We start from the raw sequence: 25658 nt of genomic DNA on the forward strand, positions 1-25658 counted from the left end.
CCCCCAGACGGGGACGCCGCCGCCGACGTGGTGGGGCCCGACGCCGCCGCCCCGGCGCCGGCCGCCCCCGCCTCCGACGGCCTGCTCCGGTCCTCGCCGCTGCCCCCGGGGCCGGGGTCGGAGCGGTCGCGCTTGTCCGTCAGCTTCCCGGGCCGATCACCTGCAAACAAACCAAAAGACACCGTCAGACAAGACCGATTCCGAGAGTCGTTTTCATCGCCGTCTCTCTCACGCTCATGAGGCGTCCCGTACAGGTGCGAGAGAGACAGGGGACGCCTGGCGGCTGGCTGGCCGCTGACGAGGTGCAGCGGCGCTCAATACCCGCCCAGTCAGCACGACGACGGGGGGCTTTGGGCGGCGGAGCGCAGCGTGGCAACGCGACCTCACCCAACCGAACCGCCGCCCTGGCGAGGCCCCGGCGAGGCCCCGGCGAGGCCCCGGCGAGGCCCCGGCGAGGGGCAACGCCTAGACGCCGGCCTCCACGTCAATTCGCCCCCCTGCGGGGCTCTGCGGGGCCCTGCAGGGCCCTGGGTGGATGCCGCTATGCCGCCACGCCGCCGCCCACAATTACCACGAGTGCAACGGCGAGACATGCCGAAGAGACGCTCCGCCGCTCCGTCTCTGTCGCACCCACGGAGCGTCCCGCGTCGCGGTGCGAGAAAGAGAGAGACGGAGCGATTCCTCGGCGTCGGCTGCCAGGTCGGTCGGATCGAGGAATCCTGCGAAACGCGTAGCCGCTCGGCGGCAGAAGCGGCGGCACACAGTGGGCCAGAAGACCGGTGGAGGCGGCCAAAACTCTAGACGCGTTTTGAGCTCCAGAGTCGCTGAACAGGCCTCGAACCGAACGTGTGACCCCACCAATGGATTCCTCGTTCGGAGAGCAATCCATTGGTGGGGTCACACGTTCGTTTCGAGTCCCATTTAGCGACTCTGGAGCTCAAAACGCGTTTAGAGTTTTGGCCGCCTCCACCGGTCTTCTGGCCCACTGTGCGGCAGAAGCGCACGTGCGGCGTGCAGCCACTGCCAGTTCGCCCGGTTCGCCGCCCCACCCCCAAAAAACTGTTGTGCATTCGGCGGCGGCAGGGCGGGCGAGGGCGGCAGTTGGCCAGGGCGTTGACCGTGGAAGTGGCACACACACTCGCCTCGCCGCCCCGGTGCGGACACAGAGGCACAGGCACCCGAGACAGACGGCGGAGCGGCCGCGCGGCCTTGGCGCATCGACGCGACACGGCCTGCGGACCGATTCCGACAGTGTCTCTCTCGCACCTACAAGGGGCGCCCGTGGGTGCGAGAGAGACAGAGCGACGAAAGCGACTCTCGGAATCAGTCTGCAGACGGACAACGACGGCGGGCAGCATCCCGGGGACGCACCTTGCACCAGCACGGTGAACCAGTTGTAGTACATGAAGCGCACCAGGTTGGAGATCTTGGCCGCGGGCTGGCCGTCGTCGCCCAGCCACATGGCGGCGGCCCCTCGCCCCACGGGGCACCCGACGGCACCCTCGTGCTCTCTCTCTCCCTCACACGGTGAGGCCTCACAGGCCAGACATGACGCCGCACCGTCGGCCCGAGCCGTGTGCCGCAGGCCGTGGGCCTTGCCGGGGTTTCGCTTTCGCACACGCGACGCAAACGAGATTATCAAACTGACGACTAAACGAAGCAGTCGGCCGCCCGGCCCCGCCCAGCGTCGCCCGGCCCGACGCGCTCGCGTTCACAAACCCAAGCAAAGCCGAGCCGAGCCGAGCGGCCGAGCGCGGCGGCCGACGGGGCCGTACCGCCGCGACATTCCATCCACACCGAGTGTCGCAGGGAGGCAAAAGCCAATTACCCTGCCCAATCTACATTACCGACATTACCAAGGGCCACTCCACTCGGCGTGGCCGCCGTCGGGAGGAGCCACCCTCGCTCCGCGGAGCTCCGGGCTGGGGGCGAAAGGGGTGGGGGAGGACTGTTGCCGCCACGCCGCCACGCCGTGGCCATGCATCCCGTGACCTTTAGCGGGTGGTATTTCCCGCAGCACCGCCGCGCCCGCCGCCCGGCCACCACGTGAGGGCCGTGGGGCTGCTGCACTGCTGCACGGAGGAGCGCGGAGCCGTGGCGGAGCCTCGGAACGTGGCGGAGCGCGCCCGGCAGGTAGGCAACGCGGCCGCACCCGCGTCCGGCGGGACGGCCCGCCTCGCAGGCTGCTGCAGCCGCGCCCAGAGCACAGTGGGCCAGAAGCCGGTGGAGGCGGCCAAAACTCTAGACGCGTTTTGAGCTGCAGAGTCGCTAAGTGGGACTCGAACCGAACGTGTGACCCCAGCAATGGATTGCTCTCCGAACGAGGAATCCATTGGTGGGGTCATACGTTCGGTTCGAGTCCTGCTCAGCGACTCTGGAGCTCAAAACGCGTCTAGAGTTTTGGCCGCCTCCACCGGTCTTCTGGCCCACTGTGCAGCCGCGCGCCAATCGCTGCCTGCAGTTCCACGCAGACCGTCGTCGCCAAGGCTGGCCAAGGCGGTCCCCCCGCGGGGCGCGCTGAGCGCTGCGCGTCGTCGGAAGCAGACGGAAGTGCGCGGGGCCGCTTGCCCCGCTCGGCGCTTCCTTCCTTGCAGTGGGGCACGCCGGCATGAAGTCAGACATCGCGGCTGTCACGACGAGCTATTTCCGAGCGCGGGCTGCAGGCTTCAGGCTTCGCGGCGCCCCGGTGCCGGCGGCGGTGCGGCGGTGACGGCGGCAAGCACACCGTAATGTCAACCGCCGCGGCGGCGCCCCGGGCCGGGGGGTCGGGCCAGACCCGCGCGCTGCAGCACAGCGATTCTGTCTCTCTCGCACTCGCGGGGGCGTCCGGCGTCGGAGCGAGAGAGACAGAGCAGCTCTGCAGGGTCGCTCTCTGCAGGCCCGTCCTCGCGTGGCCGCCGGCGCACAAAGAGGGGAAAACCGCGAAAGCCAGAGCCTCGGCGGAGTTTACGCACACGTACGCGGCGGCGGGCGGCGCGGCGTCAGCGGCGGCAGTGGCGGCGCGTATATATACTAGCATTTTTCGCGCATGACTCACTCGCACCGCGCCCTGCCGCACCGCACCTTGCCGCCGACTGCCTTGGTGGGCGAGCGCGGCGCGCGCGGCGTGCACGGCGTGCATCCCACACCAACCCCCGCGGCCGCCCACGCACCGGCGACGCAGTGGACGCATAGCACTCCCACCACCAGAAAAATAAAACCCGGCAGTGAGTGCTTGAACCCGGGTAGTCATGCATCACGTCCTTGCCCACTGTCCCGATGGCCATCCGCGGTCGGCGGGGGAGGTCGGCGGGGGAGGTCGGCGGGGAGGTCGCGGGGAGGTCGGGGGAGGTCGGCGGGAGGTCGCGGGGAGGTCGGCGGGGAGTGGGCGGGGAGGTCGGCGGGGAGGTCCGGCGGGAGGTCGGCGGGGGAGTCGGCGGGGGGGTCGGCGGGGGAGGTCGGCGGGGGAGGTCGGCGGGGGAGGTCGGCGGGGGAGGTCGGCGGGGGAGGTCGGCGGGAAGGACCGCTGGCACGCGCCAGTGCGAGGGTGCGTGCGAGCCGCCGCCGCGTGGTGTGGGTGCGAGGCGGGCGCGGCGCCCACCCCAGCCAGGCCCGAGGCAAGCCCGGCTAGGGGTGGCGGGTCCCTGGCAGGGCCGCCCTGCCTGCCCTGCCTGCCCTGCCGGCCAAACCAAACCGATACTCGGAGGAAGGGCGTGGCGGGGGAGTGCTCAGGAATGACGAGGGGAGGGTTGCAAATGCAGCGGCAGCCAGGAGGGCAGCGAGGGGTGGCGACGGTTGACTCCGAGTCGCATCGCGTCCCGTCGCGGCGGGGCCGGGCGGGGCTGCAGGCTCATTCCGAGAGTCGTTCGCGCCGCGCTGTCTCCCTTGCGCTCATAAGGGACGCGGCAGGAGCGCGAGAGAGACAGAGCGACGAAAACGACTGGGAGTCAGTCTGCTGCCTCGCCTGCCCAGCGGGGCGGCGGGGCCCCGAGGTCGCAGCGCCGGGTACCAGAAGGCACCCCATTGGGAAGGGCGGCCTGCGGGCAGGGCGGGCCACAGTGGGCCAGAAGACCGGTGGAGCGGCCAAAATTCGACACTCGTTTTGAGCTCCAGAGTCGCTAAATGGGACTTGAACCGAACGTGTGACCCCACCAATGGATTGCTCTCCGAACGAGGAATCCATTGGTGGGGTCACACGGTCGGTTCAAGTCCCATTTAGCGACTCTGGAGCTCAAAACGCGTCTCGAATTTTGGCCGCTCCACCGGTCTTCTGGCCCACTGTGCGGGCAGGGCCGGCAGGGCCGGCAGGGCAGTGGGGCGGCGAGGCAGGGGCTCCCAGCCTTCCAGGTGCCCTTGTGGGGGTGGACAGCTTCAACCACGCCGCGCCCCAACGGGCCCAACGGGCGCCCTCGACTCGGACGCCACACACTACTCAAAATAAATTTCACAACTTCACACGGCTTCCCAGGGTGGAAGACAGGTAGGCTCGCCCCAGCCACGTCGCTGCCCGTGTCCACTTTGCGTCCAGTTTACTTCCGATGGAAAAGCCCCTCTTTTGGACCTATCGGCCCCTCGACGCGACACGGCATCCAACCATCCACGCGTCGCCGAGGACGCGGCGGACGCACTGCGGACGCACCGCGGCTGCATCGCCAGGTCCCCAGAGATGCATCCACGCTGCACAAAAATTCGTGACAGGGGAGGGGAGGGGAGGGGCGTGGCGCCGAGGGTGGCGCCGACTTGGCCACTCCGTCCGCCCCCGCCGCGCCCCGGCGCGCCCCGCCCCCAGTCGACTCCACCGACACGGCCCGGGCCGGCAAATTGATTTTCATCGAATGCATCGAAACGTCGGGACGGTGGGACGATGACGAGACAGCATGTCAACACACCGTCGCGCCACGCCGCGCCAGGGCGCGCCAGGGCGGTCGGCTCACGCCGCTCACGCGCACGCCATAGGCACGCCATGGGCACGCGGCAGGGACGGGGGTGACACACCCGAAAGGGGTGCACCGACGCACAGCCCGAACCAAATCAAACACGCACACGGACGGGCCAGCAGACAGGCAGGTAACTTTTCAAATTAATTTTTTTTAGAGGGAGGGGAGGGTTTGAAATTTACAACATGGGGGATGATGAAGAACAGCCGGACAGTCAGACAGCCGGACAGACAGACAGACAGACAGACAGACGGGCTGGCGGACGCGTAGCGCGCGGCCTGGCCGTGAGCACGCGGACTCCGCCGCTCTGCGTGGGAGGGGCAGGGGCGCCTTGAAACAAACGCCCGCCTCGCTGGCGCTCGCTGGCGCACAGGGTGGAGTGCCCTAGACTCCAAGCGCCACGCCAGCGGGGAGGTATTTGGATTTTAAGACATTTGTGGGGGCCGGGCCGGAGGGTGGGGTGGGGGAGGCACACATGGTCTGGCCAGGTGCCAGTCCTGCCAGTCCTAGCAAAGAAAGGGAGGGAGGGGCACACTCTCAGTTTAGCCGAGAAAGACTGGCCGACTGGCGCTCGGCGCCGCGCCGCCTCCCGTAAGCCGGGCCGCCAGCGGCCGCCAGGCAGGGCGACGCGACGCCGCCGACGTGACGCCGCGAGTCCGTCGCAGCAGAGCCGTGCATCTCTCTCACACCCTTACGGAGTGCTCCATGAGTGCAACCGAGACAGAGCGACGGCATCAAACCGCAGGGCAGCCAGAGAGGCGCGCGCGACGCGCGGCGCGGACAACCAACCCAATCTTGACGAATCTGCCGCGCGACGCTCTGGAGGCGGAACACAACGGAGGCGCAAAAGGGGGCGACGAAATAAAGACGATTCGTGGGTTTCTTGCGGTGCACCGGGTCCTTGTCACGGCACGACGAGCGAGACGAGCGCCGTCACCCGACACCGTCACACCGTCACACGACACCGCGCTTTGCGCGCCGGGAGTGGGCAGCGGCGGCAGCCAGCCGGAGTACGAAAGGCAAAGGCTCCAGGACGGCGGCGGCACGGAGCACGGCGGGGAGCTAGGCCTCGGCCTCGGACAGGCGCAAGGTCCTCGCAGAAAGGGGGCGGGCGTTGACAGGCAGGAGGGGATCTCGACGCACTGCCTCACCTGCAAAACGCGAACAGGGCCTCGAACAGGGCGATTCGGCAGCGCCGACGATTCAAGTCCGGACGGGCCTGGCGGGCCTCGCGAGCCTCACGCGGCAGGGCCCGCCCCGCGCGGTCAAGATCGCGGGGTGGTTGACGGGGCCAAGGGCACCGGATGCTGCTGCCGCCGCCCCGCTGACACGCCGCAGCCGCACGCCGCGCGCCAGCAGCACAGCCGCACAGCCGCACCGGTGGGCCGCGCGGTCAAGACTGACGGACGGCTCGAGCCCCCGGCTGCCCCCGGCCCCTCCACATCGCATCGCCTCGGCATCGCCTGCCTCGAGCTGTGGTAAAAAGGGGTTTACGTTTCCCGCCAAGTTATGGCCGCCACGCAGCAGCAGCAACAGCAACCTGGCAGGACAGGGCGGCCCGGGCCCCTTCCCCGCGGCGCGCAGCAGCGCGCAGCGACCGCTGGGTGTTACCTCTGGACCGCCTCAACGCCATATCCTGGACGCCCGGACGGTGCACCTCGGTGTCGCCTGTCCGATGCACTCGGCTTCACTGCAGCGTGGCTGCAGCGGGCACGGCGACAGGCAGGGCGCGGCGCGCGCGATGACGCGGCGGCCGGACAGAGCCACGACGGCCAGGACGGCCAGGACGCGTAGCGCGGGGCGGCCGAGACGAGCTCACAACCATTTCGGCGCCGCGCCTCGCGCGCCTCGGCATCTGGCGGCGAGCGTCAGCATGTCGGCGTCGCGGGGTCGGGTCGGGTCGGGTCGGGTCGGGTCGGCGCCGCGGGGTCGGCGTCGGCGCGCTTTGTGCCTTCGCTGCCCCCGGCAGGGACCGGCAGGGCCGTACCGCGTACCACCGCGTCTAGCGTCTTGGCGCGATCGGGGATCGGGGCGAGTCAGCTGGGCGGCGTGGCGATGCGCGGCGCTGCGTGGCGCCTCAGGAGTCGCCTTGCCGCACGGGGGAAGGGCGCCGACAGACTGAACCGAACCAACGAGGCGGGCAGGCAGGCAGGCAGGCGCCAGCCATGTCCACATCACACCGGCACACGGCGGCGTCATGCACACCCCAACCTCCCCTCTCCCTCCCCGTCGGCGGCAGGGGCGAGGGGCGGGGGTGCGGCGAGGCACGCTTGGGGTTGGGGCCAGTGGAGGACCGGGACCGAGGGCGGGGCAGGAAAGAGGCGCTTGTTGTTGTTGTTGTTGCAGCACAGGGCTCAATGGACACACGGGAGGAAGCCACGCCATGGGGCACCATGGGGGCGAGGGCGGCCAGTCGCCGACGTACTTTATCGCCACGGAGGGGTGACTCGGCACGGCACGCCCCGCCGCGCCCCGCCCCGCCCCGCCCCGCAACGGCGGCGATTGGCGATCAGGGCCTCGGTGGAGCGGGCCAGGCAGCAGGCCAGGCAGCAGGCGAACGGCGCCAGCCAGCAACGCGCTTCTCTTTGGGGCTTGGAACCGCCAGATTGCCAACTCACCTGACACGGCGTCCCCGTCCACCGCGACGCAGCCGTCATCGTTGAGGTCCGACTGCCGCTTGGCTGCAAACGAGGAACAGTCAATGTTCAGATTGCCGCGGAGCGCATCCAACGCACAGTTAATGGTAGATTAAAGGGAATAGGAGTGAGTTCTACACATCAAAGCAAGCAATGAGGACATGACTGCGATTCTGATTTGATACAGCCAGCCAGGCACGCACGCAAGACAGTACGAGATAGGTGGGGGGCGCTAAGAGGTGAAGGATTCGAGATCAAAGAATGAAGATTCAGGTAAACTAACGAATCATTTCACCCTGATAGCACAGGTGACATGACTCGTATGAAGAACATAACGCGGATAATTTAATCTAGACTAACCCACGCAGGCCTAGAGGCTGCCATGATACTGACAAAAATAAACCATGGGGCAAATACTCTATCTCATACCAAAAGATTTTCGATAACTGGAAACCCGGCTAAAAAATTGGTTCTTAGACGCATAGCCATTCTTTTTCGGATTGGACAGGAGAGCGACGTGTCCAGACTGGAGCCGTTCTGTGAAGCATAAACACAAACGATCTAAGAGTGAAAAGAGTTAAAGACACAAGGCAACATGCAGCAAATCTACAAAATAAGAGAGGTACGCTTTCACCAAACAAAAGAAAGGCAACAAGACGGGTCACAAGACACCATGCAGAGCTCTATCTTCCATAAACATCATTTGTGAATCAAAACTAAGGAACATTCATTTTGCATACAACAATAATATTGGTAGTTATTGAAGATTATTTTTTTGAGGGGGGAGACAGGAGGGAGGGAAAGAGACTACAGATAAAACCAAAACAAACTAATTGCTAAGCAAGTGCAATGGGAGCTCTGCTTCAGACGAGTGCAGATTTAAAGGCGTGACTTGGTTACAAACAAATGGTGAGAAAAAACAAAGATTGTAGTCTACACAGTGTTAAGGAAGCAATTATCTCCAGTCCATTGCATTTCAGCTCTCATTACAGGTCTCTAAACAGAGGGGGTTGATCACTTTATAACGATCATAGTGCGAGGATTTTGCATTTGGCCATTTTCAACTTACTTAGGTTCACTGAGCTGGGTTTCCTTTTAGTCTCTCTCTCCCTGATTCTCTCCATCAGCTTGCTAATGCTGGCATTTCCACGTTCTTTCTTCACTAGAGGACCAGGGCAATTCTCATCCACCACACGAACACATGGACGATGGACATTAAGACCACAATCTAAAAGGTACAACCAAAAACAATTAACTTTTTCTTTGGGTAAAATTTTCACAGCAGTTAAGAGGCTAGAGAAGAACTTACGTGAACACTGATATCCTTGAGGACCAATACCCCAGATAATGTTCTGACAGTGATTGCAGAATGTCACTGAGTAATATTGATGAGCATTGAAGTTATGGCCCCTTACTGTGACCTGAAACAAAGATTCATGCATAAAATTAACACTCTTGAAATAAAAGCTAAGCTTTGCCAACACAGTGACAAACTTACTCTTTTAGATTTTCCAATGAGTCGAGCCTTGAGAGATTTGTCTTTAGACACAAATGTGGGACAGCGATCCAACAGTGAACTGGAATGAGGGCCACGAAGGCCAAATACTTTCGCCATGACAGTCCCAAGGGCAGCTGCCGTTGTGTAGCGTCTGATATCTACATTTTCCTTTTCAATGTCATCTCTGGAACAGAAAATACTTAATAAGGCCCATTGAATAACAAATATAAAACATAAAATATTGAATTGAGAGTTTACGCACAAATATGGTTCAATTTTAGGAATGAGAATGTTTTCAACAATCTTCATCTCTTTTCCTTTGTCGTGTATACTCTCATCAAGCTGAGCATCAGCTGGTCCAAACAAAGTTCCAAGACCTGCAGTGCGTTTTTGCTGAAAATCAGCCAACTGCTCATTTAGCTCTTCTTTTGCCTTAGCACGGGCTTTCCAGAATACCTTTAAACAAAGATGGAAGACTGTAAAATCAAGAATGATCAAAATGACCATTCAGGAAGAAAATGACTTTAATTACCCTTCTTAAGATCTCTTCTTTATCTGTATCCTTGACAAGGTTGTCATCTATTTCACGAGCAACATTCTCATCAACATTACTCAGTCTCAGAGGCTGCAAGGAATTTCATTTTAAGTGAACAGCTCTTGAACAGTAACACATTAAAAGTTGAAAAAAAAAAAAAACCCAAAAAAACATTGTAACTCACTGCTCCAGGCACAAGAAAACTTGAATGGATTTCATATGCCCATTTTTTCATCTCTTTGGCATTGCCTTCCTTATAAAGATCTGTTACTAAGTAAAACAACTAGAAAAGAAAACAAACAGAGTTATAAAAGTGCAGCCTCAACAAGAATACCAACAGAAAAAGGCAATTGAGATAAGTGTAGATGCTTACTAAGCTGGACGGATCACTGTTAGAAATTACATAGTTCATGAATACAGCTAAGTGTGCATTGTGTTCCCACAATTTGGCCAGACTCTTAAAAGGGCCATGATCTTCCAGCTAAAATTAATTTAATAAAAATTAAATGAGTACAACAATAAAATATTTATCAAATGCTGCACATACAGAGAAAACACTCACAACTTCCTGATCTGACATGTCATCATCTTCCATTGAAATAATAGGTTGTTGGGATCTTTGCTGGCATTCAGGAGAGGTATCCAGGGTCTACAATAATCAAAATAAAATTTTAAAAATTATAAAATTAAAAATGGCAGGAAAATTTTCAGTTGCAATAGAAACACAAGTTTTGTACCTCATCCAACAGCAAGGCACTTTCATCGGTAATGTCGGCAGTTGCTGAAGATGACTCTGTCCTTTCACTTCCTGGAGTGATGCTGCTGGATCCACCACCATAGGGAGGAGGGGGAGTTCCAGGCGGTGTTACCCTGGGGGAGTCCAGATCCCATCCTGCCTTGCTTCTCTTAGAATTGGACAGGTCTGACAGAGACTCTGACACAATTAGCCGCTTTGAAGCTGTAAGATATACTTTAGAGGTCAAAGCAAATCTATGGCAGACAAAATCTTTGTTGAAATTAAAGGGATACACACCTTCTGCATTGGATGAGTGATTATTGAGGGGATCTGGGCTCGACTTAGCTCGATGGTGAGTCTGCACAGTGCTCTGTGACCCCTGGACAACAACAAACAAACAATATGTGAGCTTGAAGCCAAGATAAACTGGAAATGTGACTAAGATTAAATAATGCAAATATCTAGTGCCGTGCAGGGGGAGTTTGGTGAGCAGTTTACAAAGCAAATGTGTTCAAAACATACCAGTGACTAAAGGCAGTTGCTTTGCATGACTGTCATTAATCTTAAATTCAATCACAAACAAATTAATTTCAGAACCAAAAATGCAAAAGCAAAACCAAAATGTTTTTTTTTTTTTTTAAATAAATAAACAGAGAATAATCATATTTTATCTTTGTATGATGTAACTGATGGAGGCAGCATGCACAATTATCTTTTTTTGAATTGACACAGCAAAACAAAGTTTGAAAACAAGCAGACTATATATGAAATTCACCCCAACCACTCAATTAATTAACTAGTTCAATGTCCAACTTAAAAATCAGGCTATAGAAAAAAAAATAACTGGAACATAAATTTTAACTTGTGAAAAGGATAAAAATATATAAAGGAAACAATTCTAAGACTTGGCAAATACAAATCTGACATGCACCTGCTGCCAAACATATACAATGTAGATGCATAAACATTCAAAATAAAATCAGGAAGAAAGGGCACTACAAGAGAGGCCCACCTATCATGTTTTGTTGTCTTAGACGTAATAAAGATTTCCTGCGGCTGCAACAACAACAGGACAACAGTTGAACACACCTATCCCTTTGTTTGACGCCAACCAAACCAACACGTAACACAACAGTTATCCAGAAACACTGCCCGTCATTGAGTGAGCTAAAGACAGGATTAAGCAGAGCACTACTTACGTGGCCATTGGATCCAGGTCCATCCCCTCCGTGGTCGTGGGGACCGTGACCGTGGGGACTGTGGAGGAGCGGGTGGGGTGGCAGGGGGGGAGGGTCGAGGTAGGAGAGGCCGGGAAGCCCCGTGTGGGTCGGGGGCGGCACCAGCGAGGCGGGCGGGGGCACGGAGGGCCGGGGAGGGGCTCCGTTCGAGCCCGAGCCGGACGCCGAGCCGGAGGGGCGGTTCCGCTGAGGAAGGGGAGGTGGAATCTGGCCAGGATCTTCCCGACAGTGATCTAAGAACGCCGCCACCGTGCTATGGACGGAAGGGGCGGGAAGCGTTTGAGCGTGCTGCAAGAAAAGCAACCGGTTAGGTTAGAGCCACTAGGCCAGGCTGTCATTGTTGCAAAACCCCAAAGCACAGCGTAGGGGACACCTCAGCCAAGTATATGTACAGTATAGTATACAATGTATACACCCAGAGCAAAGTGACAGTTGTTTGATCTGCTCTGCAGCAGCAGGAGTAACAAACAACTGCACACTTTTCTCAACTTGAATTTAAAACAATAAGATAAGACAGATTCAGAAAGTGACTCAAGTACCCTTGTATCTGGGTAAAAGATAGTGAACAAATCCCATGAACTTTGAGCCTATATAAAACTCTGTCCCTTGTAAAAACATAGAGGAATGGGGACAAGAAGCTTAAGTTGTTATGAAAAGCTTGAAGAGACAGATGGAGGACATAATGGAGGTGTGAAACATAAAACAGAGAAAACACTTAGTTTGTTTGATTGCCAAAACAGGTGATTCTTTAGTTAAAGAAAACCAAGAAGCAGGATTTTGTTAATGTTCACTAGGCTGTAATGGTTACAGCAAAGTTAAGAATCATCATGATATAATTTCTAGCCAATAATTGTGAGGTGAAGGTGGCAAATAGCACTTACTTCCCCATCATGGTTTGGTCCATGATTATGGCTGTGAGCTTTGGTGGTCTGACTAAAGAGTTTCTCTTGCAGTGTTCGAACCCTGCGCTCAGCTCCTGTTAGCTCTTGGACAAATTTGGCCTCACTTGCAGGGTCAGTGCAACGTGCCAATTCGCTTCGAAGAGCTTCCACATAGCGTTGTTCTTTTTCAAGCATCAGCCGAAAAGTATGAACTCTTTCGCACTGGAGTTGTCGTTTCTTCTCCAACTAGGGATGAAATATGACGTATGAACGAGGTGGTAAATGAAATCCTACGCATCTTAGAGGCAGAAAACACAAAAGGCTGCTAAGAAGAAATTAAAAACTCACATCAACTGGCTGAGGCCCTGTTATTCGTTCCCTTGATGGGGTGGAATGACTGTGGAAAAAGGTGCGGCTGCTCATGGTTGGAGATGATAATGGATTTGTAAGGTGAGGCCTCTGTTGCACAGTTAGGGTTACTTGATTTGCAGCTGTAATGTACAAACATAAACCAAATCAGAGAGAATAGTCACCACATAACACAAAATTTGGGATTCTACTACTTACATTTGATCAGTTCCACAACTTCAGTGTGAGTAGAGTGTGCTACATTGACTCCATTCACCTTCATTATTTTGTCTCCACTATGAAGGCCAGCTCTTTCCGCTGCACCGCCTGGTAATTTTAAAGAATAAATAAATAAACTACTAGTTTTAAAAAACTATTTAAAAATGTCAGTTTAAGTGAACTGTTAAAACGGCAGTTTGTTAAGCAAGGATGGATGTTAAATGTTGCAAAGAAAACACTTACCTTCTTTTACTGACTGAACGTACACTGGGTTATCCCCCGACACCTTCATGCCATAGCCCTTATCATCCATTTTAACAGTGATTGTGGTAATTTGTTGGTAGTGATGATGGTGAGGGGAATGGTGTAATGACATGGATGAAGGAGACGACACTGGGGATGTACTTCCCATTGGAGACATAGTCGAAGCCTCCATTTCAGAAACTGCCGAGACTGGTCGCCCAGTGTGACCACGGAAGGAAGGGCCATTGTTGAAGCCCACTTCCATAGCCCTGGAAAATAATTGAAAAATTATAGATATTTCAAGGTCTTGCAAGAAATAGCTTCTCATATCTTGTCATGGGGATTTAACAGTGGTTCCAGAACCCACCGGGGATCAAGCCATTTAGAAGTCAGGCTAAGTGCAACTGATAGTACAACTCAATGCTGGCGCATTGATGAAACTCAAGACCCCTTTTGTTTGTTTTGACTTCAGGTCTCCGAAAAATAAAGTGAGAAACAGGGAATAGATTTCAACTACTAATTCTAAGGCAGTCCAATAAGAGCTACTGCATGGAACTGTCCAAATCTTCATCTCAAACTGACCGACCAACTAGCCACGTCGAGGAGGGATGCATCGTTTACATGAAGTGTTACAAATTGAAAGCAATAAGCATGAACTCAAAACTAACCTAACATGCCAAGTACTGCGTATTTTACTAGGGCTATTTTTATAAAGTACGCAGTTCATCTCAAGTTCAGGTGTATTACCTAGTGATTGATTGTAAGATAATTCTAATTTGCTAATAATTCGGAACTCTAGCTCATGGGTCAACGTGTAAACAAGCCTTAAAGGGTGAGGTTATGTATGTCAGTAGCTTTGAGTAAATTATTGTTCAACAGGGCGATAAGGCAATAGGGAAGATTGGTTTCATACTTCAAAAGCATATTAAGCGTCAAATTCGATACTTATTAGAAGAGGGGAAATCTACAGCAAATTTAGGGTGAGCTTTTCTCTAAGATGCACGGCTTGGAGCCAACACATCAAGTCTTACCTGTCTGTACTTCCAGAGGAGTTATTTTCCATTGTGTTACCAAGGAGATAAGGCACTCAGAACGGCATCAACCATTTTACAACTCAAAAACATTCATGTAAAGAGAAAACTGTACGAATTTGTTCAGTCGTCTTGAACTTTTAGGCTTATGAATCTTCTCCTTTCATATACACACTTGGATTAAGAAGGTCTCCTCTATCACAAACGCCATAGAAACAATAACAATTTGTTCTTTGGACGAATAAAATCATCATCAAATCAAGTTTCCGAACATATTTGTGACACTACGATAAAATTGACCGAGAATTGCAATAACCAACAAGTGTCAGCCAAATTCATTCATCGGGACTACACGGATGGTGGAGCATTTCAACTGAGCGTCAGCCAGCAAATAGTTCGCCCCACTGCGAAAAAGCATCAAGGAACGCAATGAGTTATTTTGTAGCGAGTCTTTCCAGTGTGGGGCTCCACCGCGATAATTTGTCGGGATGGTCTGACGAAAATGACATTCAACAAAATAACCAAAGCAGTACACGGCAATATTTATGAACACAGCGCGGAGGGATTTTAGGGTGAGGCAAAGGCTGCGGATTTGTAAACGCGGACGATGCTGTGTTTTCCTCTTCTTTCTTTCTCTCTTTTTTTTTTTGTTTGACAGATGGCCCGTTGACGACCTGGCACTCCCTCTCTTGTACTTTCTGCACACTGCGGACTTTAAGTCAATTTTCGAAGGTCGTCCCTCGGTTCTTTGTGCCCTTGTCCTCGATTTTAACAACACTATTTGAAAGCTAGGAGAATCGGTGGACCGAGGGGTAAAAATAGATACTGTTGTGGCAAGCAGAGGGCACGAGTGTAAACAACATCCCCTTTGTGAAGTCCAGGCTGGGGAAGAACCATTATAGCCAGAAATGTCTGTTCGTTTAGATACTATATAGGTATACTTATGATGTAGGAGAAGGGAAATGATGCAATTCATACAATAAAAATAAAATTTTATTCACAAATAAAATCCAAAACAAGTAAGCAGTCAAGAAAGTTCATTCACAGAAATGTCTGAAAACAGAAGAATACTCAACACTATCCCCAGTCTTCAACATGAATATTTTGAAGATTGAATGAGTTCCATGGCTGTAGGGAAGGGGGAAGGTCACGCCACTCCCTTAGCTGCGGTGGCACGTTGGTGGACCATGCTTTCGAGACTGCCTGAACAGCCGGTTTCGCAGGCTTTAATGCTTCAGCTGCCTGCTTAGTTTTCCAGGTTGACAGCCAGTCATTAACCTTAGCTGTGTCAGGGAGGTTTTTCAATGCTTCATTCACAGCCTCCGATTTGATTGACTTGGCATCTTCTTGCGCTGCAACGAACAACAATCTTTAAACATCATCAACATTTTAATGAGAGGAAACATGAGAATTGGCATAGTAAAAATTTACCATGTTGACGAAGCCTTTCTAAATCAGTTGGGGTATAGTGAGAATATTTGCAGCTGTCTTCGAAAGGACACATGTTCTGCATAAGGTGTTTCCTGCAAGGCTCCTTGCCCACCTCATCTTCATAGATTTCCTTTGCACCTACCCAAGAAAGAAACATGAATTAGCTTTTGGGTCCAAAAACAATGTTCTTCCGCGATGTAAGATTAGATGCAAATGTTTTATAAGCTCAGAATAAAGCCATGAAACTCACTTCTATAAGGCAAATAGTATTGCTTCTTCATACGAGCATGTTGAGTTCCAGTCAGGTGTTTTTTCCTTGCTGCTAGATCATCCAGAAACGATCGGTCACAGTATTCACAAAAATATCGTATTTTCCCCATCTTTGATCTCCAACTATTAAACTGAAGAGGCACAAAACTAACCTAACGTTTCGTTCTGTTCTGTTTGTTTATGTTATGACAGGAGGGGAGAAGAGAGGGAGGGGAGGGCTGTTAGCAGACGACGCTCGGAAAAAAACGAGACAACACAACGAGGAACCCTCCATCTTCAGCCCAACCAAATAGATAAACAATTTATAATTTTTCATTTTTAATATGAAAGCGTAAAGCATGTTTTTAATATTTAAAAACAAAAAGAAACTAGAAAAAAAGGAATCGATTCTAATTCGATACCTCGTTGCAAAAACCGGAAATCACCGTTTCGAGGGGGCACAGCATTTCTTCAGGGTTTCCGGTGGCCCAGAGTGTAGCACGTAAAGGTTCGTAACAATTATTGTATTCCTTAATTTATTTGAAGTATCTGCCGTTGTGCCCGTCGGTTGGTTCCTACTCTATTTTGCCGTCATCCCTGTCAAGTTTCGGTTATTATTTTGGTTGTGTCTTGCGGATGGGAGACGATATACGTACCACTGTTGTGGACGCCGTGCATGTCCATTTTTGTGGGCACGTCATGAACCTAGGTTACGTGCACGTAAGGGCCTCTTTGTTTCTGTCGCAAAGTGTCTAATTTGGGTTGTAACTGTTCGCAGCACTTACAATGGCACCACGAAAGGGGAAGGTTCAGCAAGAGCAGGTGCAGGTTCACCTGGGACCTCAAGTGAGGGAAGGTGAAATTGTTTTCGGTGTGGCGCACATCTACGCCAGTTTCAACGACACATTCGTCCATGTTACGGATCTGTCTGGACGGTAAGTCTGTGAAAATTACGTTATTTTCTTTCCTGTCAACCAGTTCGAAGTTGGATCTAGTGGCTTTATTTTGATCACCGATCTCCTGTGGAGACAGTTGGTTCATAACCTTACTTCTCGCTACCTGCCGGTTCCTGTGGCCCCCCTGTTTTGTTTTGCTTCTTTTTTTCCGAATCGTCAGGGTTACTGTTGTTGTTAACTATAAGCGGCACTACTTAGTGTTGGTTCGTTGTGCCTGACATCAATCAATGCGTTTGATTAAGTGATTTTTCTTGACATTGGGATGTTGTACCCAAATTTTCCTCATCTTCGGTTTGATATCTTGCATGACCGTAATGACACTGCCAGTCTTGTCTTACTCTAGCCTTTTGATTCCAGGGAAACCATTGCCCGTGTTACTGGTGGCATGAAGGTCAAGGCTGATCGTGACGAAGCTTCACCCTATGCTGCTATGTTGGCTGCCCAGGTATGTAACAATGTTCTTTCTGGGAAGATGGAGATGTTACCGTTCTTGATTGTATCTTCTATGACCTGTATCATAATGAAAATTTTGCTACTACCCTAAGATTCTGTATTGCTGTATTCCTGAAGTTTCTAATCTCTAATGTATGTTTCTCTGTAGGATGTTGCCGAGAAGTGCAAGGCTCTTGGCATCACTGCTCTCCACATCAAGCTGCGTGCAACTGGTGGCAACAAGACCAAGACTCCTGGACCCGGTGCCCAGTCTGCTCTGCGTGCTTTGGCCCGTTCTTCCATGAAGATTGGCCGTATCGAGGATGTTACTCCCATCCCATCAGACTCTACCAGGAGGAAGGGTGGTCGACGTGGTCGCAGATTGTAGGGGGGCAATATTTTGTCAATAAATTTAAGTTTTCCCATGCCAGGGAGACAATTTAATTTCTTTTTTTTACCCAAGTTGCTCTAATAGGCATCTTGGTCTCATCCACGTATCCATGACACACAATGGCTGATGTTAATTTGACTCATTTCTACTTGCTGCCAGAAGGTAACGTTTAAAAAAAAAAATTGATTTCAGATAGTTTTATGCTACATGCTAAGTATCTGATATAATTGAATAAGAATTTTTTTGGGGGGAACCATTCTACCCGTCAGTAAGATCTTTAAGGAATAGGATAAATAGCTGAGTTAATATATGGGGGATAGGGTGAGAAATCTCTATTCTTAAAATGTTGAAAAATATGACAAATTTCTAAATTGAACAGTTCTAACAATATTTATGATCAATCATGGCTTATAATATGCTCTACACCTTTCTTGAAATACTTTCAAGGATCTCTCCTTCACAACTTCTTCTACTCCAAGTTCCGACTGCAGCATCCTTAGCTGTAACAACAAAGCAGTGTAAGGATCTACAAATCACGAAGCATTGATTGCCCAGTAGAAAATTCCACACCTTAGTTTGCTCTTTCCGCAAATCTTTCAAAATAGATGCATTGTCGGGGTCTGCGTCCTTTTCACCAGCAAGTAATTTAATGCGATTGGCTGATAGAGTTATACAGCCCTTGATGACCTTTTCTCTGTGTGCATAAGTTGATGACAACTGGAGGGGGAAAAAACAATAATATCTTACTGTATGGCACAAGCATTGCTCTTATGTTATGACCAAAAGCAAGCACATACTCACCTCTGTGAATAACTCTTTACATGTTGTTGATGGATTCACATCATTCCTTGAAAAGTTTGTAGGCAGCTTAGAATTCAGAGTATTGATGATTTTGTCATCAATATCACGCATTACTTTGAGATTTGCCTGAAAAGTCGAAAGCAGGGTGAAAACAAAAGGAAGGAACATTTATAACCTACCCTCAATGTTTTCCTAGTAAAAGATGGCACTAAATTTGAAACAAGACAGTAACATACACGGAAAATGAACCTACCTGAAAAAGCTGAAAATCTGCGCATTCGACGCGCTGGGTAAGATCCATTTGGAAGCCGGCGATTTACTTAAATATCCAAAAAAGAAACTTAACACTTTGGACACCCACCCGGCTGCGGCTGCTGGGACGGATGGACTTCAAACTGGTTATTCGCAGCACTAGCTCAAATTATTTTCAGGTACACACCTTCCTGTGCCTGTTTTCCTCCTTTCCTGGTTGATTGAGCTAAACAATAAAAGGACCGTATGCAAATTTTCATGAAAAGTGACATGAATGAGTGTACTCTCATACTTGACCCCAGCCAATTAATTAAAACAGCAAAATATCAGCCGAACTTTCATCTTACGTTTTAGTACAGTCACGCAAAACACAGAAACCATACCAATAAGTGTTTCCCAAACAAAAATCTTGCCGTTTCGAAAAGGTGAAGATAGAAACGTATTATATTTAGTGCTCCGAAGCTGCTCGCCAGGTGGGACAAGCAGACTCTTTTGGTTCTTGTTTGTATGTTTTGACTGGTTTTGACCTTTCCACGGCACCGATTTAGGGAAGGCGGAAATGCCCCATGATTCCCCCGAAAGTTCCATCAGTCGATGGTGCGCAAACCTTGGCGTGATTAACTTCCAGAAATAAATACCAAGTTGGGCGTTTTATGACGGATCTTTTGGTGCATTGGGACACAAGGCATTAAAGGTAATGTATTCATCCCCACACACCTTTTATTTCGCTCTAATATTCGGAATAGGTGCCTCGCGCAGCTGTTCAGTCTTACATCACTTTGAGTATTGTCCTCAGACGACAGTAGGTTTAAACTGTTACGGTGTGCCCCTTTCTACATGTTTTATCTATAAATGTTAAAGACAATTGATGTGAGTCTTCCTTTTGATATTGTTACACATCTATCTTGATTCCTGTTAAGTTTCAAAGACATCAGTACATTAACCTCACATTTTGATTGTCACCCCTATTTTAAGACCAAATAAAACAAAGGTCAGGCTTACTGAAATGAGTACAAGCTCATTCAGAGCTTCAGTGTACGTGTCCCTCTTTTGTACAGTATTTCATTTCTTTTTTGGTCTTGAGAATGATTCCATTTTCTCAGCTGTTGTCAAGGGCAAACATGGTTTACATGGAGTGAATTTCATGTTTTCACATGTTATATTTTTTATGTCGTCAATGGATTTTAAGACACAATTTTTACATTTTTTTTGTTTCTCAAATTATTTTTTCTGCAGTTTTTCTGAAATCCAAAAATTAACATTTCACTTTTCTTTCAATGAAATCTTCTATTTCTTAGCTATATTTCAAGACGATAGTTAGATGGTAAAACGAGAATGTGTTGTCGTATTGTTTGTTGCAGATGTCGGGGCCTTCACACAAACATCGTTACAAGAATTCTGGACTAGACTCACGAGAGTTACGAAGAAGACGTGAAGAGGAAGGAGTTCAACTCCGTAAACAGAAAAGGGAAGAACAGCTTTTCAAGCGCAGAAATGTTAACTTGCCAGAGTTGCCTGACGATGATAGGCCAAAACAAGTATGTTGTCAGATTTGTGCTTGTTTGATTTATTTATTTATTTTCCTACATTTGCTATGTGTCATATTATTTAGCCTTTTCTTAACTTTTTATCCCTTGTTTTTATTTTTCAATCATTTTTTCGCAGGATGATTCTGCATCTCTTAACAAAATATCGAAAGATATGATTGAAGCTCTATATAGTGAAAATGTAGAACTTCAGCTCTCTGCTACTCAGAAATTCCGCAAGCTTCTCTCACGTGAACCTAACCCGCCAATTGATGAGGTTATCCAAACTGGAATTCTTCCTCGCTTTGTTACATTTTTACAAAGTGTTGGCAACCTAACTTTACAGGTATGATATATTTGGGGACCGGCATATAAGTTTTCAAGTTTTGTTTTTTTATGAATTTTCAACAGTGTACACTAGGGAACTTGCTAATTTTAATTTGTGCATCCCACCCACAGTTTGAAGCAGCCTGGGCCTTGACCAACATTGCCTCAGGAACTTCAGTTCAGACTAGAATGGTAATTGATGCTGGAGCTGTTCCAATATTTATTCATCTTCTTAGTTCTGCTAGTGAAGATGTTCAGGAGCAGGCTGTTTGGGCTCTTGGCAACATTGCAGGAGACTCGCCCGATTGTCGTGATTATGTTCTTAACTGTGGAGTCCTTGTTCCTCTTTTACAGTAAGTATTTTAATCATCAAAATTGTTGGCTCTAATACTCTGTCTTGTCACGGGCCCTTTTGTCCCTTTTCTTCCTGAAGTTTCTTTAACACTTAATGTAAGTGTGCAATAATTGTGACCTTTTTTTTCTTAGACTTCTTACTAAGTCAACCAAGACAACCATGTTGCGAAATGCAGTTTGGGCTCTGTCAAATTTGTGTCGTGGCAAAAACCCTCCTCCAGACTTTAAGAAAGTAGCCCCATGCCTTCCGGTTCTATCACATCTCCTATTCAAAGAGGACCCTGATGTGCTGGCTGATGCTTGCTGGGCGTTATCTTACCTGTCAGATGGCCCCAATGACAAAATTCAGGCTGTAATTGAATCTGGCGTTTGTCGTAGGCTTGTAGAGCTGCTCATGTGAGTATTTCTAATTCCATCCCACAATATTCTCATTTGATAGATTCTCCTTTCTAACTTTGTCTATTTTCCAGGCACAATCAAGATAATGTAATTTCAGCTGCTCTGCGAGCTGTGGGCAATATTGTGACTGGAGATGATGTTCAGACTCAAGTCATTCTCAATTGTTCCGCTTTGCCTTGTCTTCTGAACCTGCTAGGGTCAAACAAAGAGGCAGTAAGGAAAGAAGCATGTTGGACAATATCAAACATAACTGCAGGAAATAGACATCAAATCCAGGTACATGTTTTGTTGTAACACCTGCAAACATGGTAGAGGTCATGACCAGAACTTTTCCAGAGCTGTGATGGTCCTTTCTTTTTCTCAGGCTGTCATTGATGCAAACATCTTCCCTGCCATTATTGACATTCTTGGGAAAGCAGATTTTAAGACACGCAAGGAAGCAGCTTGGGTAGTGACAAATTCAACTTCAGGGGGTAGTCCTGAGCAAGTTCGGTATCTTGTAAGTCAGGTAAGTCCAGAAAAAAGGAAGATCATCTTCATTCTGAGATTTGTCACCTTTTATCTTATTTATGGCATTCACTCTTGTAATATATTTCAGGGCTGCATTCCCCCACTATGTGAGCTACTGACGGTCATGGATGCCAAGGTTGTGCAAGTTGCCCTGAATGGACTAGAGAATTTGCTGAGAATAGGTGAACAAGATGCCAGAGCTGCTGGGGTTGGAGGTGTTAACTTGATGGCTGTTTCAATCGAGGAGTGCTATGGTATAGCTTACAATTTGTCTAATGACATTGTTTACTTTATGTATACTAATTTTGCTCATACCCTGATCCCACTTTTTTATGGTTTGAATAGGGCTGGACAAAATAGAGTTCTTGCAGTCCCATGAGAACTCAGAAATCTACCAGAAGGCTTTCCACATTATAGAAGAGTTCTTTGGTTCAGAAGAAGAAGATGCCCGTGTTGCACCTTCTGTGGATGCAGAAGGAGGCCAGTACCAGTTCACAGACCAGAGTGTCCCAATGGGAGGTTTTCAGTTTTGAACTTTGAATGCTGAGTCTATTTCTTCTCATCCAATGCAAAACTAATTTAATTGTTATATAGCAAAGTTGTTTTACAGTACATCAAATTTTGCCATCTGCTTTTGTGAATTTTGTTCACTTCTGTAGAAATGGTTGAAATCAAATTTTTAATTTACATGTTGTTTTTGGGAAGTTCAGATTCTAATTCCGTTTGCCACTCTGCCATCCTGTGTGGACATTGGTTGAAGTAGAGTATGATATGTTGCTGTTTTCTGCATTTTAGATTTAATACCAACTGTCTTTCTAATACAAATGAAGGCACAGTAGATTTATCTAAAGTTCAAAGATTTGGAGTGTGAAACATTTTTCTTGCGTTTAATGTGTTTTGCAGTGATGTCACAACAAGGGTTATAGTAATATACTTCTAGTAACTTAATATGTATTTTGACAGGGTGTCCAGATACAAAGTAGCAATTGTCATCATTTCTAAAAGTGAAACTGGGTGTATTGTGATAAAGTCCTTTAAAGTCCATGGAACCAGTAATATTTTATCATAACACTTATTATGCTCTCTTCTCCATTAATGTTGGTTCTATGGTATGTTTTAATGAGAGTAAAGTGCTTATATTCCTTTGCAATACTATCCAGTTGATGAAAAAAAATTGACCTAGACACCCTATTTGAGGTAGTGTGGTCTCTTATTTTGTCTCCTCCCTTTTCACACAAATCCTGTTTTGAAATTATTAACTTGTTGTTTTTGTATTCTTAAGGTCATATTGTTGTGACTAATTTCCATGTATAAGACTTTGACGGACAGTAAATGACATTCTGACGCTTTACTTTTCACAGTATTAACTGCTTAGTTGTGATTACCTTGTGCCAAGTGATAGTCCTCTGCATAATCAGAACTACTATTCCCTCCTGACACTGTTTCTTTTTCAAAACAATTCTGTACCTGTGGCCAATACAGCTGCCTACATGACAAGCTTTTCATGAGCAAGGGTATAACATTCACTGATGGTTCTGAATTGATTTGCAAGTTTTTGGAAAGATACAAACACATTTCAGAGGAAGCAGTCCTTTTTATCAACGGTTGTTGGGTAAAGAAAAAAATTCTTTGATTACCTATTACTTTATATTTTCAGTAATAAAAGCCAGATGTGTTCATTTAGAACAATAGCTCATAAAACGGTAAAAAAACCCACCATAAACATGAAACTAATTTTTTTATGGACTCCTATTAATTATGAATGCAGTGGTGCCCACAACAGAGTCGTCACCTTTTGAAAATATTTTGTCTGTGGTGCCATTTCTTTGCATTTTGCTTTTTCATGATAACTTGTTTTGAAGTGAGGGAAATCTAGTTTTAATGTCAGAGGAGTTAAATTTTTAGGAAGGAAACCCCGTTTTGCTCCCTCTTTTATGGTTTTTGAGATGTGTTGAATGTATTTTTGTGAAAAGTTGCATTTATAAAATGTGAGAGAGTCACTTTTTCAGAGTTCAGGCGTCTGTCAGAATGAAAATTTAGCATAACATGTATTCTTTTATGACAGTAGTATCCCTAAAGTTAAGTAACACCAGCATCAAGGTTACTTATCTTGAATCCCGAATCAAGTGCAATCAAACGAAATTTTGGTACCTGACAAATATGTAGTTATTTATAAAGGAGAAATGTTCAGAAATCATTTTTGCCTTCACATATATAAATAAAAATTTGGCACATCGTGACAATCGAGACTGTTTCGGTGTGTAAACTTTTGTGAGAGGACTGGTAGTACTGGTAATGTTTGTATTTTATTTGGAGTTGTCAACCTCAAGGTAAGTTGAAGGATCATTATATTTGATTGACTACTTGTTTGATTGTTTTTTTTTTCTTTTATATGGGTTTTCCTCTAATATGATCTTTCTGAATTCTTGTATCTAATCCAAAGGTCATTTATTTTTTTGTACTCACTGCGTGCTTCACCAAGATTTGACTGGAAGTATTGCCACGATGACTGTTGACCCTGTTACACTGTGCCTCAGAATGATAAGTGGTTTACGGTGAACTTTAATGAAAGAGGCCCACATTTTGTTGTGGTGCGTGTTTGAAATAGGTGCAATGTTTTCTAACTTTAATACTTTATCATTTGTATGTGAGACTTATGATTACACTGTAAGCAGCAAACTGAGCAAGATCTGTACACATTTATGCATAAATGTACATTATTAACTTTTCATTTCCTGCCTAGATCTTTTTTTAATTGTGGATATCCTTAGGCAGACAAGTGTCTGCCTCATTTTGCTGTAGATCTTAATAATTATGAAATCTGTGATATGGCTCTCAAGCAGCTGGATAATAGCTTTGATTAAAAGTTTTGTTCCTCAAGTGCTTCACTGGGAAGAGGCTGGCAACATTATAGAAAAATTGTAATTAGCTGAAAAGGCACACCTGTAAATACTTTCTTGAATTGGGATTTTGCAAAAGTAGATATGGCACATTTGGATAATACTTTCTAAGTACTCTTGTCTTTTTTTGTGCTGCTTATTAAATCTGGCAAACTAGGACTGTGACATGAAACATGACTCACTGATTACCCCATTGGTTCTCCCCCCTCCCCCTTGAACGACTACTTTTTTAAAATGATTTTTGTGTATAGTTCTTAACTGTGTAGCCTTCAGAGCCATTATTAGCACACTAGCATTAAGATCTAAACTGTTGTTGTCTTGCTTGGGATGCTTCCCCAGAAAGAAATGTACTCTAGTGGTATTTTGCTGTTTCACATGCAAGAGCCCCTTGAGCAAGTATTGGTAACAACGTTATCATATCTTATTGTACCATAACCATGTACTTTGATAGGATATCCTTGTGTTTTGAAGAAAAAATATTGCTTTGTAATGTATCTGTAAGCCAAAAATATTGACCTTGTGACAAAGCATTCTACAATTAGCACATAGATAATAAATAACAATCCTAGTCACAGCTTCACCTCTGACAGTTATATTATTATTAATATCTTTTAACAGTTTTGACTGCAGCCCTGTCATGGTAGTTAAAAGTTTATGCATTATTAGCGGAAGTGCACGCACATTGCATTCTGTATTAATGAAAAATTTTTTTTTGTTGAGATCTAATATACTACTGTATTTCAAAGGACTTAAACCAGCAGTTTCAGGCCAGGCCATACTCCAATGTGAAGAAAACACTCTCATTTTCCATAATTTGCCATTGTGATCAATGGTTTGGTGTGTTTTGGC

The 25658-nt window shown here is 48.5% G+C and overlaps 6 protein-coding genes across 10 annotated transcripts; 2 read left to right on the plus strand and 4 right to left on the minus strand.

The window, feature by feature from the left end:
* Positions 1–71: 71 nt before the first annotated feature.
* Positions 72–14833, minus strand: LOC117646716 (rho guanine nucleotide exchange factor 12-like; the record flags this gene model as incomplete). The annotated part of the gene is made up of 19 exons (XM_034387850.1): positions 14282–14833; positions 13251–13519; positions 13008–13115; positions 12789–12931; positions 12441–12686; positions 11521–11847; positions 10619–10700; positions 10323–10543; positions 10148–10234; positions 9959–10066; positions 9770–9868; positions 9583–9675; positions 9313–9506; positions 9051–9234; positions 8862–8973; positions 8622–8780; positions 7982–8089; positions 7535–7597; positions 72–160 (listed from the first exon to the last, which is right to left on the minus strand). Coding segments are annotated over exons 1-19 (2724 nt in total), but the record flags the coding sequence as incomplete, so codon positions are not given.
* Positions 14834–15252: 419 nt separating this feature from the next.
* LOC117646724 (zinc finger matrin-type protein 5) lies at positions 15253–16231 on the minus strand. Its single transcript, XM_034387865.1, has 3 exons — positions 15963–16231; positions 15713–15850; positions 15253–15633 (listed from the first exon to the last, which is right to left on the minus strand). Exons 1-3 carry the CDS (start codon positions 16090–16092, stop codon positions 15359–15361), a joined length of 543 nt encoding a protein of 180 aa, XP_034243756.1. The 5' UTR covers positions 16093–16231; the 3' UTR covers positions 15253–15358.
* An 89-nt stretch (positions 16232–16320) lies between these two features.
* Positions 16321–17788, plus strand: LOC117646726 (40S ribosomal protein S14a). 3 transcript variants are annotated; one of them, XM_034387867.1, is made up of 4 exons: positions 16321–16469; positions 16740–16896; positions 17275–17362; positions 17519–17788. In XM_034387867.1, the coding sequence occupies exons 2-4, from the start codon at positions 16748–16750 to the stop codon at positions 17735–17737; spliced, it is 456 nt and encodes a 151-aa protein (XP_034243758.1). In that variant the 5' UTR covers positions 16321–16469; positions 16740–16747; the 3' UTR covers positions 17738–17788. The 3 variants fall into 3 exon arrangements, with proteins under 3 accessions (XP_034243758.1, XP_034243759.1, XP_034243760.1); XM_034387868.1 differs by having other exon boundaries at positions 16442–16571; XM_034387869.1 differs by having other exon boundaries at positions 16444–16528.
* A 269-nt stretch (positions 17789–18057) lies between these two features.
* On the minus strand, positions 18058–18980 carry LOC117646727 (coiled-coil domain-containing protein 58). The gene is made up of 4 exons (XM_034387870.1): positions 18795–18980; positions 18542–18667; positions 18311–18457; positions 18058–18240 (listed from the first exon to the last, which is right to left on the minus strand). The coding sequence occupies exons 1-4, from the start codon at positions 18840–18842 to the stop codon at positions 18142–18144; spliced, it is 420 nt and encodes a 139-aa protein (XP_034243761.1). The 5' UTR covers positions 18843–18980; the 3' UTR covers positions 18058–18141.
* LOC117646728 lies at positions 18880–19402 on the minus strand. Of its 2 annotated transcripts, none has more exons than XM_034387871.1 (2): positions 19141–19402; positions 18880–19019 (listed from the first exon to the last, which is right to left on the minus strand). In XM_034387871.1, exons 1-2 carry the CDS (start codon positions 19379–19381, stop codon positions 18958–18960), a joined length of 303 nt encoding a protein of 100 aa, XP_034243762.1. In that variant the 5' UTR covers positions 19382–19402; the 3' UTR covers positions 18880–18957. The 2 variants fall into 2 exon arrangements, with proteins under 2 accessions (XP_034243762.1, XP_034243764.1); XM_034387873.1 differs by having other exon boundaries at positions 18881–19019; positions 19177–19402.
* Positions 19339–25414, plus strand: LOC117646718 (importin subunit alpha-7). 2 transcript variants are annotated; one of them, XM_034387853.1, is made up of 9 exons: positions 19339–19487; positions 20155–20331; positions 20459–20665; positions 20779–20999; positions 21133–21396; positions 21471–21675; positions 21764–21907; positions 21998–22163; positions 22255–25389. In XM_034387853.1, exons 2-9 carry the CDS (start codon positions 20155–20157, stop codon positions 22440–22442), a joined length of 1572 nt encoding a protein of 523 aa, XP_034243744.1. In that variant the 5' UTR covers positions 19339–19487; the 3' UTR covers positions 22443–25389. The 2 variants fall into 2 exon arrangements, with proteins under 2 accessions (XP_034243744.1, XP_034243743.1); XM_034387852.1 differs by lacking the exon at positions 19339–19487 and adding an exon at positions 19551–19663 and having other exon boundaries at positions 22255–25414.
* Positions 25415–25658: the final 244 nt, after the last annotated feature.

This window comes from Thrips palmi, unplaced genomic scaffold (assembly GCF_012932325.1).
Source record: "Thrips palmi isolate BJ-2018 unplaced genomic scaffold, TpBJ-2018v1 HiC_scaffold_2, whole genome shotgun sequence".
NCBI lineage: Eukaryota > Metazoa > Arthropoda > Insecta > Thysanoptera > Thripidae > Thrips > Thrips palmi.

What these genes read in the sequence shown, in the direction of transcription:
- LOC117646728 (XM_034387871.1), bottom strand. Translation starts at nt 19,381, where the DNA reads ATGGAACTTTCGGGGGAATCATGGGGCATTTCCGCCTTCCCTAAATCG. An exon ending in TTGCGTGACTGTACTAAAAC is followed by an intron (nt 19,020 to 19,140) that starts GTAAGATGAAAG and finishes TTTATTGTTTAG; the next exon opens with CTCAATCAACCAGGAAAGGA.
- LOC117646726 (XM_034387867.1), top strand. Translation starts at nt 16,748, where the DNA reads ATGGCACCACGAAAGGGGAAGGTTCAGCAAGAGCAGGTGCAGGTTCAC. An exon ending in GTTACGGATCTGTCTGGACG is followed by an intron (nt 16,897 to 17,274) that starts GTAAGTCTGTGA and finishes TTTTGATTCCAG; the next exon opens with GGAAACCATTGCCCGTGTTA. An exon ending in CTGCTATGTTGGCTGCCCAG is followed by an intron (nt 17,363 to 17,518) that starts GTATGTAACAAT and finishes GTTTCTCTGTAG; the next exon opens with GATGTTGCCGAGAAGTGCAA.
- LOC117646724 (XM_034387865.1), bottom strand. Translation starts at nt 16,092, where the DNA reads ATGGGGAAAATACGATATTTTTGTGAATACTGTGACCGATCGTTTCTG. An exon ending in ATACTATTTGCCTTATAGAA is followed by an intron (nt 15,851 to 15,962) that starts GTGAGTTTCATG and finishes TTTCTTGGGTAG; the next exon opens with GTGCAAAGGAAATCTATGAA. An exon ending in AGAAAGGCTTCGTCAACATG is followed by an intron (nt 15,634 to 15,712) that starts GTAAATTTTTAC and finishes TGTTCGTTGCAG; the next exon opens with CGCAAGAAGATGCCAAGTCA.
- LOC117646727 (XM_034387870.1), bottom strand. Translation starts at nt 18,842, where the DNA reads ATGGATCTTACCCAGCGCGTCGAATGCGCAGATTTTCAGCTTTTTCAG. An exon ending in GTAAAGAGTTATTCACAGAG is followed by an intron (nt 18,458 to 18,541) that starts GTGAGTATGTGC and finishes TTCCCCCTCCAG; the next exon opens with TTGTCATCAACTTATGCACA. An exon ending in TGCGGAAAGAGCAAACTAAG is followed by an intron (nt 18,241 to 18,310) that starts GTGTGGAATTTT and finishes TTGTTGTTACAG; the next exon opens with CTAAGGATGCTGCAGTCGGA.
- LOC117646718 (XM_034387852.1), top strand. An exon ending in GAAATAGACATCAAATCCAG is followed by an intron (nt 21,676 to 21,763) that starts GTACATGTTTTG and finishes TCTTTTTCTCAG; the next exon opens with GCTGTCATTGATGCAAACAT. An exon ending in TTCAATCGAGGAGTGCTATG is followed by an intron (nt 22,164 to 22,254) that starts GTATAGCTTACA and finishes TGGTTTGAATAG; the next exon opens with GGCTGGACAAAATAGAGTTC.